Source organism: Rhododendron vialii, chromosome 11a, assembly GCF_030253575.1.
Source record: "Rhododendron vialii isolate Sample 1 chromosome 11a, ASM3025357v1".
Classification (NCBI taxonomy): domain Eukaryota; kingdom Viridiplantae; phylum Streptophyta; class Magnoliopsida; order Ericales; family Ericaceae; genus Rhododendron; species Rhododendron vialii.
Genome location: NC_080567.1, coordinates 2293338 through 2308563, shown reverse-complemented (window position 1 = coordinate 2308563; position 15226 = coordinate 2293338). Strand labels below are relative to the sequence as shown.

Here is a 15226-nt window from a genome sequence, read left to right as displayed (position 1 = left end):
TCAAATTAAACTAGAAATTAAGATAGATCAAGAGCGTAGCTACAACTTTATTGAAGAGTAAAATAATGAACTACAACTAATTAAGGGATGAAAGTGCAAAATTAACTAGGTGTAGGGAGGTATTCCCGAACATGCATAATTAATATCCGAACACGTGGTACGTGGGATCACGGGATAGGAACGTTGGACCACGTCGCTGGGGAAGGCGGTGGTCCGCAGTAAGAACTGATGACATGAAAAGTCACCGGAAGAAGCAATCTATTCGGCAATGAGATGGTCGAATAAAGCAAGAACTCTTGGAAAAGCATCCTTAAGTGTTAAAGTGGATGGAACATTCGAGAAGGTTCCAGTATAGTAATATTCTGTAAAGAATAGGATCCCCAGAATATAGGATCTAGGTGAGATATCAACGAGAATGGAATGTTCAGCTTACCATGGAGAGGAATCCTATAAGGACTAAGCAAATAAATCGATAAGGGAATGAGAATCCATGATTCCTAGGTTCCATATACGAGATAGGACATCTAGGGCAACACGGATGCTTGGGCAGCAAGCATACATGAATATATAAATACAAGGTAAACCTAGAGGTGAAAGGTATGCAATACGTTGCATTCTTCCTACTTTCCTAATGATAATTAGGGTTTTCACTAGTACGTGATACTAACTTAAGCATCGGAGGGCTTTGCCACGAGTGGCAAAGGTGCACTCACCCCTGTCTGTTTTGCAGATTTAGGGTTTCGATGATGAGCTAGGGTTCCAGTCAAGAGGCACGAGTAGCCGTTATATCCCACATGCTACTGCAAGCACCATTCGATTTTGTCCACCTACAATTGGCGCCATCTGTGGGAATCGATAGAGTTTTCTTCGAAAAACGACCACGATGGAAAAAGATCCAAAGATCGAAGAACCTACTGGGTGGGGGAGGAGATAAATCCCCACCAGGCGCTTCGAGAAAGCCCGGAGTAGGACATGGGAAAAAGACAACATGCAAGGGAAACCCCCTGACTGTCCCAAATAATTCTAAGAATAGAGAAGGCAGGACGGCCATAGGGTCCACACGGAGGAGTAAATTCCGTCGTGGAGGAGTGTCAGTAGCACATGCAAAAAGCGTGCACAACAGTGAAGACATCCTTGATAAAAAGAGGCAGGAAATAGAGGAATTCACCCGTTTGATCAAGAGATGAGAATACGAGATTCGAGAGTTAGAGCAAATCCGAGAGCATCCTAAAGACTCTGGACTTTTACGAAGAAATTCCAGGGGAGATGGACGAGCCCTGGTAGAGTACAGGAAGGCTCCATCTCGAAGAAGAAAGAGTAGGAGTAGGAGTCGAACTCCAGAGTGAAAAAGAGCTTCTTCTTGAAAACGAAGGAGCAGAAGTCCAAGCCGAACTCCAGAGCAGTGAAGGGCTTCTTAATGAAAAAGAAGGAGCAGGAGCAGGAGCAGGAGCCAGAGCCGGAGCCAGAGCCGGAGCCAGAGCCCCACCCCCAAAGAAGAGGGGACCAGGTAGCACCATAGGGACAGGTACAAGAGACTTGATTCTGATTGGGAAAAGAATGGGGCTCACAAGACGAAGGGACATGAGGACGGAACCATGATTGCACGAGAAGCAACACGGAAGGCCCTCAACAATATAGTAGCCTCCCCTTTTGCAAGAAAGCTGCAAGAAGCTAGGTTGCTGAGCAGGGTGAAGCACGGCACGTTCGTCCTTTACGAGGCAAATACGGACCCCGTGGCTCATGTGCAACACTATCAGCAAGCAATGTTCATGCAAGATGGGGACGATGCCATTATGTGCAAGATGTTCCCATCTAGTCTGGGGAAGGTGGCATTGTCTTGGCTCCATAAGATTGCTTCGCACTCCATACGAGGATGGAGGCAGTTGGCCAAGGAATTCACTGCTCGATTTCTGACGAGCAGAAGAGCACCAAAAACCTTTGAGAGCCTCTCCGTAATGAAGCATGGAGAGAATGAGCCAATCAGGGATTATGCAAAGAAGTACTGTGACACTTTCAACGAGATTGAAAGTTACAGCGAGGAATATGCAATAGCTACGTTCAAGATTGGGTTGCCAGTTTGGGGAGAATTGCACCAATCATTGAACATGAGTCACACTGGCAAAACTGATGGAGCGAATCGAGCAACATGCCAGAATGGAGGATGACATACTCCGAGAGGACGACAAAATTATAGCCGAACAAGCAAAGGCACCCGCAAAGAAGTCGGACAAGCCAGAGCCCAAGACCTACAAAGAAAGATAGGAATATGGACAGGCTAAGAAGGAGCCATACAAGGAGAGGCAAGCCCTGGACCCCAAATCTTTCTTTTCAGTAACCATGGTCTAGAAAGAACCAATCTACTGAATTCTTTATCGAATAAAGAATCACCCCTACTTCAAGTGGCCCCCGAGATTGGAAGGAGACAAAGATGCAAAGCGAGCTACGAGTTAGCACTGCGGCTATTATAAAGATTGGGGTCACATGACAGAAGATTGTGAGATGTTCAAAAGGCACCTTGACGATCTGGTGGCTTGAGGATATCTTAAAGAGTTTATCCAGGAAGGACCCAAAGAGAATGGGAAAGCAATGGAGTTGGATTACAAACAAAATCCAAGGGGCGTAATACATATGATACATGGATTGGCCACACCTTATACGAGAAATGAGGTGAGGCTGCTCCAAAGGCAAGTCAAGCATGACCAACATGTCATGCACTTAGGAAAGAAAAAGGGGACGTGAAGGCGAAGTATGCGATGAGGGCATAATCTTCACAGATGAGGACCTAGGAGGAGTCCAAGTGCCACACAATGATGTTTTGGTCATAACCCTACGAATTGGGGAGTATGATATTGAGAGGATCCTGGTGGATTCAGGAAGTTGCAGAGAGGTGCTATACTATGATGCGTTTAAAAAGCTAGGATTGACTCAAGTAGATATGGTGCAGTCAATAACCCCTTTGGTCGGATTCAGCGTAGGGGCAGTATGGCCCTTAGGAAAGGTAACGCTGCCTATTCGGGCAGGTTCAGTGGTGTTACGAACCAACTTTCTGGTAGAAGATGTATCGGCCTCCTACAACACGATTATAGGAAGGACATGGTTGCACAAGATGAGGGCCGTGTCGTCAACCTACCACCAGATGGTTAAGTTCCCGGGATCAAATGAAATTGAAAAGATCAAAGGCAACCAAAAGGTGGCACAATAGTGCTTGGTTTCCATAATCAAGAAAGCACCAAAGGCTAAATGGGTCCAAACTATGGGGATTCCAGATCAGCCGACCATCGAGGACGTTGGAGGGAACCCACCGAGAAGGTGGTCAAAGGATTGAAGAAGACACAGATCAATGAGACTGATCCGTAGAGGTATTTCCTTATTGGAGAAACTTTGAGCAAAAGCGAGGAAGAAGAGTTGGTAGGATTCCTAAAGGAGCATATCAACGTGTTTGCCTGGATCCCCGAAGAGATGCTCGGTGTAGATGTAAACGTTATTTGTCACCACTTGAACGTGGATCCACAGCACAAGCCTGTAATGCAGAAAAAGAGAAGATCAGCCATACAGCATGTAGACGCTGTCATCGAGGAGGTTAACCGCTTGCTAGAAGCCAAAGCCATACGAGAAGTTTACTACCCAGAGTGGTTGTCTAACACTGTGGTGGTAAAAAAGAAGAATGGGAAGTGGCGTGTCTGCGTGGACTTCACGAATTTGAACAAGGCGTGCCCAAAAGACAGTTTTCCTCTCCCAAGAATAGACCAGTTGGTCAATGCAACTGCTGGGTGTGGATGGATGAGTTTCCTCGATGCATATCGAGGGTATCACCAAATTATGGGTGTGGATGGATGAGTTTCCTCAATGCATTTCGAGGGTATCACCAAATTGCCATGTTTGGGCCCGATCTAGAGAAGACCTCCTTCATTACACCACAGGGTTTGTACTGTTACAATGTCATGCCCTTTGGGTTAAGGAATGCAAGAGGAACATACAAGAGGTTGGTAACGATTATGCTCAAGAAGTTGCTCAGCAAGACTATGGAGGTATACATAGGCGACATGGTGGTCAAAAGCAAAGAGAAGCAGAATCACATTGCCGATTTAAAGGAAACATTCGAAATCTTAAGAAAGTACAGACTGAAACTCAACGCCTTGAAGTGTGCGTTCGGAGTTAGTTCAGGGAAATTCTTGGGCCATCTTGTGACTATAAGGGGGATAAAGGCAAATCCCGATCAAATAATGGCCTTGCAAAGGCTACAAAGTCCCAGGATGACGAAGGAGGTCCAAAGACTAACTGGGATGGTCGCGGCCCTCAACAGATTCATTAGCTGGTCAAGTAACAAGTGTAGACTCTTCTTTCAGTTATTGAATAAGAGGGAGGGATACGAATGGGGAACAGAATGTGAACAAGCCTTCCAAGACTTGAAGAAGTACTTGGTAGCGGCCCCACTTCTATTGAATCCGGACCCAGGTGAGTCTTTGATTTTGTATTTTAGCAGTTTTTGAACATGCTGTGAGTGTAATGTTAATAAGATATAAGGGATCCGAACAAATCCCTGTATATTATATGAGCAAGACGTTGCTGGACGCAAAAACGCGATATCTACCCCTCGAGAAATTGGTCCTGGCATTAAGGACAGCGGCAAGGAAGTTGCTGCATTATTTCCAAAGCCATAAGATTATGGTTTACATTGAATTTCCATTAAAGTTATTGCTGCGAAAAGAAGATTTCTCGGGATGAATCTCGACTTGGTCGATGGAGCTAAGTTAGTATGATATTGACTACCAGCCGCGCACCGTGATCAAATGAAAAGTATTGGCAAACTTTGTAGCAGAATTCTCACCTATAGTAGCTCCCCAGTCTCCTACGAGAAAGGAGCAGGCATCTAGGCCACCGATCAGAAAGGCTAAGGCACCGCCCGAGCAAGATCCCCTAGAATGGAAATTATTCATAGATGGTTCAGCATGTAATACTGGTTCGGGAATTGGAGTTGTGCTCTTTCCTCCTGAAGGAGAAATGTTGGAGCTATCTATTTGACTGGGTTTCAGCACATCGAATAATGTGGCAGAGTATGAGACACTCTTAGCAGGCCTAAGGAGTTCAAAAACCTTAAAGGTGAAAAGGATACAGGTATACTATGATTCATAGCTCGTGGTGAACCAATTGTCCGGGGAGTATAAAGCCCAGAATGAAAAGATGGCAGCATACGTGGAAGCCGCCAAGGACTTACTCGATACTTTCAAGAAAGTTTATCTTGAGCAGATAAGCTCAAGGCAGAATGCCCATGCAGACTCATTGGCTTGGCTAGCTGCAGCTGTACCAACCAAACTCAAAAGAAGAGTGGCAGTGGATTACCTTACTGAGCCTAGTATCGGAAGAAGTATAGAGTTGGTCTTGGACATGAACCAAGGACCAAGTTGGATGGATCCAATTGTGGACTTCTTACGAGATTGGACACTTCCCTCTGACAAAAAAGAGGCTCACAAGATAAAAACAAAATCCACACGGTTTTGGCTATCCCCTGAAGGGAAGTTGTACAGAAAGTCCTTCACAAGTCCCTACTTACTTTGTGTGCACCTCGAGATGGTGCAAAAGTTCCTCCACGAGATTCATGAAGGAACATGTGGAAGTCATGCTGGGGGCAGGTCCATTGCCCATCGAGCAATAACCCAAGGTTATTGGTGGCCGCATATGCAAGAGCATGCAAAAGTGTATGTGAAAATCTGTGCGAAGTGTCAAAAGTTTTCACCTATGATCAGAACACCAGCCGAAGATCTGGAGCCATTGACAAGCCCTTGGCCATTTGCACAGTGGGGGATGGACATTGTGGGTCCACTACACAAGGCAACTAGAAATCAAAAATTCCTGTTGGTAGCAATAGATTATTTCACGAAGTGGATTGCAGCAGAGCCTTTGGCCAAAATTACAGAACCTATGATAGAAAAGTTCGTCTGGAAGAGTATGATCACGAGGTTTGGGGTCCCTTATTCGTTGATTATGGATAATGGGGCACAATTCCAAAAGAAATTCAAAGCTTTTTGTTCTCAGTACGGGATAAGAAACTATTATTCCACCCTAGCTTACCCTCAGAGTAATGGGCAGGCAGAGGCATCTAACAAAACCATCCTTGATGGGATCAAGAAGATGTTAGATAAGGCAGAGGGGAAGTGGCCCGATGAACTATCACTGGTCCTATGGGCACACCGAACAACGCCTAGAAGGTCTACGGCAGAGACCCCCTATTCGTTCGCATGTGGGACGAAGGCCGTTATACCATTAGAGGTTGGTTTGCCTACTAACATGACCGCTTTGGTTGAAAGTGCGGGCAATGACAGGGCCCTAGAGATTGAGTTGGATCTTGCTGAGGAACGAAGAGAGCAGGCTCTGGTGCATTTGGCCTCTTATCAGGAGCAGCTCATGAAGAGTTATAAAAAGCATGTGCACCCGCGAAAGTTTCGTATTGGGGATCTGGAACTACGAAAGGTGCTCGGTAACACCAAGGTGCAGAATGAGGGCAAGTTGGGGGCCAATTGGAAAGGCCCATATCGAGTAACTGTGCCCCAATAATCGAAGATCTCAACTACTAGAATGCTAGTGAGTGGCATTTCGTCCTTCTGAGTCATATTTCCAAGTTTTTTACGACGTTCACAAGCGGTACAAAAGTGGTAATCATCTTTGTGCAAGGTTGGCCAATAGAAACCGCATTGAAGCACCTTGGCGGAAGTCTTCTCAGAGGAGTAATGGCTTCCACAAGCTTCCGAATGGCAAAACTCAAGAATTTTCTGTTGATCTGAATTCGGGACGCACCGGCACACGATTTGATCTTGGCAATACTTGAAAAGATGGGGGTTGTCATATGAGAACATCCTTACTTCATAAAGGAACCAAAGACGTTCTTGAGGAGACCAATGCGGGGGTAGGAGACCCGTTGCCAAGTAGTTCACTATGTCGGCAAACCATGGGGTACTCGAAATGGCAAGCAATTGTTCATCAGAAAACGTGTCCACGACAGGAAGACTCGGAGTAGGATCCTCAAATTGTAACCACAATAACTGGTCGGCTACCACATTCTCAACACCCTTCTTATCCTTAACGGTTAAGTTGAACTCTTGGAGAAGGAGAATCCACCTTATCAAATGGGCTTTGCCATCTTGCTTGGTAAGTAAGTACTTAAGGGCGCAGTGATCCGTATACACAGTAATAGGGGCGCCAACGATTAGGTATGACCTAAATTTGTCAAGAGCAAACACCACTGCAAATAACTCTTTCTTTGTGGTAGTGTAATTCATTTGAGTGTCATTCAAGGTCTTGCTTGCATAATGGATATGGATGCTTATCCTTTTGTTGTCCCAACACGACCCTGGCGGCATGGTTGCTTGCATCGCACATGAGCTCAAATGGTAGATTCCAATCTGGTGGTTGCACAATCGGACGAGTGGTGAGACTAGCCCTTAACTTGGTGAATGCTTCCTCACACGCGGAAGTCCACTCAAACGGAACGTCTTTGGAAAGAAGTTGGCATAGGGGCCAAGAGATAGCACTAAAGTCTTTGATGAAATGATGATAGAAACCGGCATGCCTAAGAATTGATGGATATTCTTTACGCACTTTGGAGTCGGGAGATTGGAAATGAGATCGATCTTTGCCTTGTCTGCCGCAATACCATCGAAGGAAATAATGTGGCCCAGAAAAATCCCTTGAGTGACCACGAAGTGACACTTTTCCCAATTAAGCACCAAGTTCTTCTCATCACACCTTGTCAAAACTTTCTCTAAGTTGGCCAAGCATGACTCAAACGAGTCGCCAAACATGGAGAAATCATCCATGAACACCTCCACTATTTTCTCGACCATATCACTAAAGATCCCCATCATGCATCGTGAAAAAGTTCTTGAAGCATTGCACAAACTGAAGGGCATGTGTCGATAAGCGAAAGTTTCGAAGGGGCAAGTGAAAGTCGTCTTCTCTTGATCCTCTAAAGGAACCTCAATTTGATTGTATCCGGAGTAACCATCAAGAAAACAATAGAATGCGTGGCCGGCTATCCTTTCCAAGAATTGATCAATAAATGGTAAGGGGAAATGATCCTTCCTCGTGCTCGCGTTGAGCTTCCAATAATCAATACAAACTCGCCAACCAGTTTGGACACGCGTTGGTACGAGTTCATTCTCCTCATTGCGCACAACTGTAACTCCTGACTTCTTCAGCACAACTTGAATCGGGTTCACCCATTTGCTATCGGCAATGGGGTAAATGATTCCTACATCCAAAAGCTTCAAGACCTCTGCACACTGCAAATTACTACTTCTAATACATAAGCTGAGCATAAAAGCCATAAAACATTTGAAGCATGAAAAACATAACAAAATGCTTGAGAAGCCTAATGGCTCATAGCTTATTCTAAGTACAGCAAAGTGGTCCAGTGTCAGTCAATATTCTCTCTTGCGCTTACTTCTGCTCGTAGCCACTGCTTATAGCGATTCTTTAGCCTTTGGGTGAATTCTGTGTTTGATACCTCTCAAACCCCAACACCTTTGATATCTGCCGAGAGTCTGAGCATTGAAGTTGGGAAGACAGAAGTTCCTAGTGCTAACATGGTTGTTCTCTTGGCAAATGCCTAGCTAGTGAAGAATGCGGCCGGGAATGTAGAAAGTGAACCTTTTCAATCCTGCAATCACCATCCTGTCAAACCCATTGGAGTGAGTAGCCATGTCAGGGAGGTCCAGCCAGGGGCACCTCCAGACAATCTCGTCAGACTAAATTTGCCGCATGAACTCATACCAGCCTTCCAGATCCATGTCAGGATACCTCATCTCCCTTTGGTGAATCCTTTTTCGAAAAAGGTTCCAACCCGCCAACGATGGGTGCAACAGCCCAAGTTTATCTGACAGCCATAGCTGTAGGAGTGAAAAGACAAGTAAGAAGCTAGATAAAGACTTAGTGGAAAAACAAGTAAAAGAGCTAGGAAGCAGCCTAAGCCGAGTGTCGAGGTAAAATGAAAAGGTGCGAAAAACCAGAAAAAGGTGAGCTGAGTGAGTTTACCTGAAGCAGAAGCGGACTTCCACTGAAGGTGTTCATTTGGCTGATATACACCAAATCCAAACCTAGGAGAGTCTCCGCTAGAACAAGGGGCACCACGTTTCTCTGCACCCCCATTTGAGCAGCAACGCTCACCAGCAAGGGACTGACTTTTCCATCGGCAGGAATAAGCAGATAGGCAGCAAGCAAGCAAATCACCAAGGCAAAGCGGCGCCGAGCCTGCATGGCATTGTCGTCCAAATCACCATCAGGACTGTACATCTCAATCAAGCGGATGATGTTGACTTGACCACCTTCAAGCAGAATGTTGGCCAAACCCCAGGAAATGTTGAGTGAGGATATGCCAACAGGCCAGGCATGCTCACTTGGTATGGCAGAACAACAAGTGTAGGGGAAGCAAAGCTCCGAAGGTATGCCTGGAACTCTTCAACAAACGAACATATCTCATCATCGACGAAGCGAAAGACGTGGACATCGGGATCCCAGAACCTGAGAGCAGCTCTTAGGAGAGCAGGACGGAGTGGTACATGTCAAAGGTATCAGAAAGAGGCAAGGCCGTGCGATTGGAAGTTCAACCAATCGATAGCCAGAAATTGCACTAACCAAGGCTGGGAGTGGGTTTTCCATGAGAAATGCTAGAGGATATGCTAATATGAGGGGTTTGAAATGAGAGTGTAGATGCAACAAAGCATACACCTTTCATTTATAGGCCAAAGATACACCTCGTTTCCCGTGTCAAGTTCAAAGCTAAGCATTAAAGGCCAAACAACCATTGTAAGAAAGGACTCTACCTTTTGTAAACTCAGAAACCGTGTGGGGGTGACGACAAAGTGCTCCCTGGAAAAGATAGTTGGTCAGACAAGTGGATCTACATCAAACTTGACTGGCATGTGCCAGTTACCTACTAGCGTGAACGTGTCCCCTTTACTGGAGTACGCCATCAAACCACTGGCGCACGCCAGTTAGATGTACCAAAAATAGGTTTTGCAGTAGCTACTGCCTCCGTCATGCCGTTTTTTATTCCAAGGCTTGTTTTGCAAGTTTGATGATTCCTACAAGTCATGAATGGCGTATGGGACTGCGTCAAAGCATCAGATTCCAAACATTGCGCTTAACGAAGATTTCAGACCTCTGACGGCTCGTTTCAAGTTCAAATCAAGGTTTTGGAAGGTCGAAATCCGTTCCAGGGACTTTTGCCAAGTTTTGTCATACCCTACGCGTCATGTGGACCTAATGTGACTGTACGGGGGTGTCGGTTTTGGTCCGGGACTATATCGAGTAGTCCTTTGCGTCTTATGTTCGTTTTTGTGACATTTTTAGCATTTTTTGGTTTATTTCTCGACTCGGGATGCTTTTGCCTGTTTCGTCGATTCGTACAGGTCATTGTACATCTATATGGTCTTACAAAAGTGCCAGTTTCCGCTATTTAGGAGAATTTCGAGTTTTGGCTCATTAGTACCCAAAATTTCATTATTTTTCGTGTGTTTGAGGATACGTGTCGTATCCTGGGGCTTTTCCACCCTTTTCTTTTGAGCCAAGTCAGTTGTATACGTATGCAGGAGTCTATTTGTCGATTCAGATCATTCATCAATGCATGTTGGACATTAGTGGAAGGTTTATTCTTTTCCTTTGACAATTCTCATCAAAAGGAGATTAATAAACGGAAAACGCAGTTGTTATATACTAGCAAATCAGTATCCGTAAGCAAAAGGTGGAAATGTATGAAAGCGGCACAATGGCCCAAGCAAAACCAATATGCACTGGGCACATCCACCTGAAAGTTAAGAGGCACGCAGGCCCCCCCCCCCCGACCAAGGTATCAAGTATCAAAAGTCAAAAGGAAGTAAAGTAACTGAGGCTCAGTGATAGCCCTCAATCGTAAAAAAGATCCTTGTCGTCATTGTCCTCATTGTCGTCGTCCTCTCTCTCTCTTTTGGGTCTTTCTTGTACCCAGGGTCGTCGGCAGAGTCATTGGAGCTGCTGCTGAAAAGTGAGCACTCATCTTCCTCTTCCTCTTCTTCCTCCTCACTCACACTCTCTGCAGTCCGAGAGGTCGTAGTTCCCTTTCTTTTCTTTTCTTTTGTGCTGGCCCCTGAGCTGGCTTCGTCTGCGCTAGCCTCTTCCTCAATTCTCGACGGAACTGTGGCTCGTCACTAGTAGAGATGATCTCTACTCCTCTCTGAATGATCGTCGTTGCTCGTGAAGCGTTCGCCTGTCTTTGTGCTGTGGCAGGAGTGGTAGAGGCGCTCGGTGCCATCTTCTTTTGAGGAGGGGGGCGCACACTCTTTCTCCTAAGAGCTGCCCTAGCCTATCCCTGCATGGTCATTTCATTCAATCATTTAGCATACATTATACATATTGTATATATTAAAATGCTGAAAATAGGAAATATCAAAAGCAGTTCTATCAAGCATACTTTGTATAAAAAACAAGCCTGTTAACACATCGAAAGCAGAATGGAAACGGTTTTTGAGGTTATACCTGAGGCTGTACAGTAGGAGCCAGAGCCGGAGCCATCGGTGGGTAGTGCAACTGCAAAGGAGTACCGGTCACTATCTTGTGGAATTCTTTCTCCATAGCCAGCATCAAATGGACAGCCTCTTGCACCCATTCAATTGGCACCCGTATTACATTTTGGAATCAAAATCAGGATACGGTTCGGATATAGTTCAAATATGATTCAAAAGAGATGGACAAAACTGAAAGTACATCATACCGGTCCTGTGATCTCTGCTGGCTCTGCCCTAACTGTGGCAGCTTCCCCCTGTGCATCCCGTACCTCCAGCGTACACGAAAGCTGAGGAAGTCTAGTCACTGCAGCATAGTCACTCCTCTCCCTCGCCTGAGCTGTCCTACCCCTTTAGCCCCGTCTCTCCTCGCTAGCCTCTAGAGCCTCGCTCTCTATAGCTATATGCTTCATCACTCCAAGTGGCCTCGCCAGATATTGCCTTCGATAGACAGCATAGTCACGCACGGGCCTCAGGAAAGCAGCAACATCCTCCAGAACGGTAAAGCGCTGTAGCTCAGCCAGCGTTTACCTGTCTGTGTGCGAAGTGCGAGGCGGAAGTGGCCCGGGGGCCTGGAACTCAAACAAGCCAAGTGACTGTCGTGTCACCCGGTCACCTAAGTACCACTGCCACTCGAAGGCCGATTCTAGCAGTATTCGGCTTATAGTCACCACCTTGCTCCTCGCCAGGTACTCAGGCTTAGGCTCTACAGTGCTCTATGGGTCCCACTCCACCTGCAAAATAGTCAAAAGTCAAAACCAAACAGGTATCAGCTGCAGCATTAAAGCAATTCAAAGGCAAAGATAACTGATGAAAGTTTTGTTTACCTGAGTACTCGACAGCTCATCAAGGTATGCTCTGAAGGCTAAGAGGCTCCCTCTCGATTTCTTCTTGCCTTTGTGCAAAGGCCCCCAGATCATGGCACATGGAAGCATCCTCAGGTCCGTACATTTGTTCTTCGAAGGGTATATCTTCAGCACCTCGTAAGCCCACAGCTGCAAGGTTTTCAAACAATCAAAGCATTAGAAATACAACATATACGTTTCAAAGAAAAGTGCGAACATCAAATGAAATCGAACTACATATTTTGTTTCTTACCTCCCACACTCTCCAGTAGCCGGCGGTTGCTTTCTTTCCTCGCGAGAACTCGCCCATGAACCCATAGCAAGCCCCTAGAGCTGCTCCTCCCTAGTTTACCGAGAAGCTGTACGTAAGGCACGAAGGGCCGACAAGTAAGACAAGTGAACTGTGGCCCACTTATTCGGGTATAGCGTGGCCCCAAACAAGTACAGCAAGTAGGCTCTCGCCATCTGCTCCTCCTCCTACTCTATAGTCGGTACCCTCTCCTGCAAGTACCTCCTAAACTGGTCATGATGGACCGTCTCTGCACCGCCCTCAGGCACCTGCCCCAAGAACCACGCCAGTGCCTCTGTATCTTTGTGAATCCTTGAGTCGAACGGGATGGGCTCTCCTCCTACCCTCAGGCCAGTAAGAGCTGCAAAGTTTGACGGGGTCACCGTCATCGCCCCGATCGGAAAAGTGGAAGGTATTGGACGTATCCCACCACCTCTCAGCCAGTGCAGTAAGTAGGGCGTGGTCATTCTTACCATAGTCAGAGTGAGGATAAACGGACCGAACCCTGCAGCATCTACCGGAGCCTTGACTCGCTCAGGTAGTCCTTTGTATAGCTCGAGTGAACTCGCTGGACCGCCGTGTCCCTGCGTGCTGGCCGCTCCTCTCTGCACGCCACAATAGCCACAACAAAAGGAATTTTATCAATATATGTAGTTCAAATCCAACAGGCAGTTGAATCATTTCAAAGTAATCCCACAATCGAATCAAGTCAAAGGCATTCTAATCAGTCAAGTTCCAACTATAGTGCATTCTACCGGTCGATCTCAATTATATCAAAGCATTATCTCTAGTCAATTAAATCAAGGTATGCTTTTCAGCCGATCTCAATCATTTCAAAGGCATTCTACTTGTCGATCAGTTATTATCAGTCAATTGAACTACCAAGGGCAAACTATTAGTCGATTCAAGTTATCGGGCATGCTATCCAGATGATTATCGTATCGTGGCATTCTACTCAGTCGATTTCAAGCTCTAAGGTTACACTACCAGTCAAGGCAGTCTACAATCGATTCGAGCTCACCATTAGCAATTCCTATCAAGTTCAAGCATGTTATCGGTCAAATTAAGCTATCAAGGCATTCTAATCAGTCGATTATTGTTCAATCGAATCAAGTAATCATGGCATTCTACAAGTCGAGTCGAAGTTCAAGTCACATGCATTGCAAGCTATACAGTACAATTTCAAACACATGCAGATACAACAGTACAAAACGGAAGCTGAAGCAAGTTCGAAAGTATACTTATGCCCAGGTCACGGACAAGTGTCTCTCAGGGTCCCTCAGTATGAGCTCTACCTCGTAGCTATCCTATTGGGGCACATAGCTCTCGACCCCAGACGGTACGAACAAGTGTGGCTCTAGTGGGGTGTATGTCTCCGCCATAAATTTGGCATGAGGTGCCTACCGTAGGGACTCGGCCAGAGTCACTGCGCACACATGTGCCCATACCCCCTCTTCCTGAGCCTTCTCGGCTGACTCGGTCTCTCTTGCAAAGGCCTCCTCCTCAGCCCTAGCCCTCTCGGCCTTGGCTCTCAAATGCTCTGGGGCCGCTATCACTACTATGACCACCGTCGGATTCTCTCGGAGCAATCGGCCAAGCTCCTCCTTCGTAACAAACTCCGTCTCCGCGCGTAATGGGAACATGTGCCGAGGACCCCACTGCTGGCCTAAACTCAGCCGCCTCTACTAGTACCTCTTCGAAAGCCTCCTCCATTATAATGGGATCTTTTCCCCTTACCGGATCCCTTCTCGGTGACCCCGATTCAACATCACCTCCACTGCCGCTGCTTTCAGCCCCAGTCGAACCTACGCTAGCGACCACCAAGCCTTCCACACCACTTCGGTAGTCCAATCGACTAACCTATGGGCCCTCTGTCTCAACGCCCACCGACGTACGCCCAACCTCTCCTGGTGTATGCTGATCAGCCTTTTCACCAGCCCCCGTTGCATGGCCACCATGGCCACTATCGACGCTCGAAGGCCCTGCACCTGTGCTTGGCGAACCCTCGCATGTTGGTTGATCGTTGATTTGAGACCTCTCCACTCCGGTTTTGCCGACCCTTGGCCGATCACTACCACTACCACTACCAATTTCAACCATGGATGAGTGTTGAAAAGTGGGTTTTGGGAGTGGAATGGAAGAATTGAATGAGGGAGAGATTAGGAGGTTTGAGAGAGTTTGAGAGTGTTTGGGAGTTTTGAAACCGAAGTAAGGCGGTTTTGTACTCCTGTAGAAGTTTATAAGTCGAAGGAGCAGTGTTGGGTCGGGTCTAGGCTGGATCTGGGCTTTGACCTATCAATTTTTCTTGCATATGCCAATAGTGGGACGCCGTATGCCTGTAGTATCTGGGCCTGAGGCCCAAATCATCTTTAGTATCAAAACTCATTCTCAACAGCAGCTCATATAGTCCCGATGTATGTTGTTAATTATTTCCCAAGCAAAACCCGTCCAATTTCAAATCAACGACGGTCCACCCGTCCAATTTCAAATCAACGATAGTCCGCCCGTCCAATTTCAAATCAACCGTCCACCCGTCCAATTTCAAATCAACGACGGTCCGC

General features: G+C 46.4%; 1 protein-coding gene across 1 annotated transcript; it reads left to right on the top strand.

Moving 5' to 3' along the window:
- Positions 1 to 3941: 3941 nt before the first annotated feature.
- LOC131308553 (uncharacterized) lies at positions 3942 to 6552 on the top strand. The gene is made up of 4 exons (XM_058335493.1): positions 3942 to 4455; positions 4693 to 4754; positions 5134 to 5571; positions 5797 to 6552. Exons 1-4 carry the CDS (start codon positions 3942 to 3944, stop codon positions 6550 to 6552), a joined length of 1770 nt encoding a protein of 589 aa, XP_058191476.1.
- Positions 6553 to 15226: the final 8674 nt, after the last annotated feature.

What these genes read in the sequence shown, in the direction of transcription:
- LOC131308553 (XM_058335493.1), top strand. Translation starts at nt 3,942, where the DNA reads ATGCCCTTTGGGTTAAGGAATGCAAGAGGAACATACAAGAGGTTGGTA. An exon ending in TCTATTGAATCCGGACCCAG is followed by an intron (nt 4,456 to 4,692) that starts GTGAGTCTTTGA and finishes TTTCCATTAAAG; the next exon opens with TTATTGCTGCGAAAAGAAGA. An exon ending in TGGTCGATGGAGCTAAGTTA is followed by an intron (nt 4,755 to 5,133) that starts GTATGATATTGA and finishes TATGATTCATAG; the next exon opens with CTCGTGGTGAACCAATTGTC.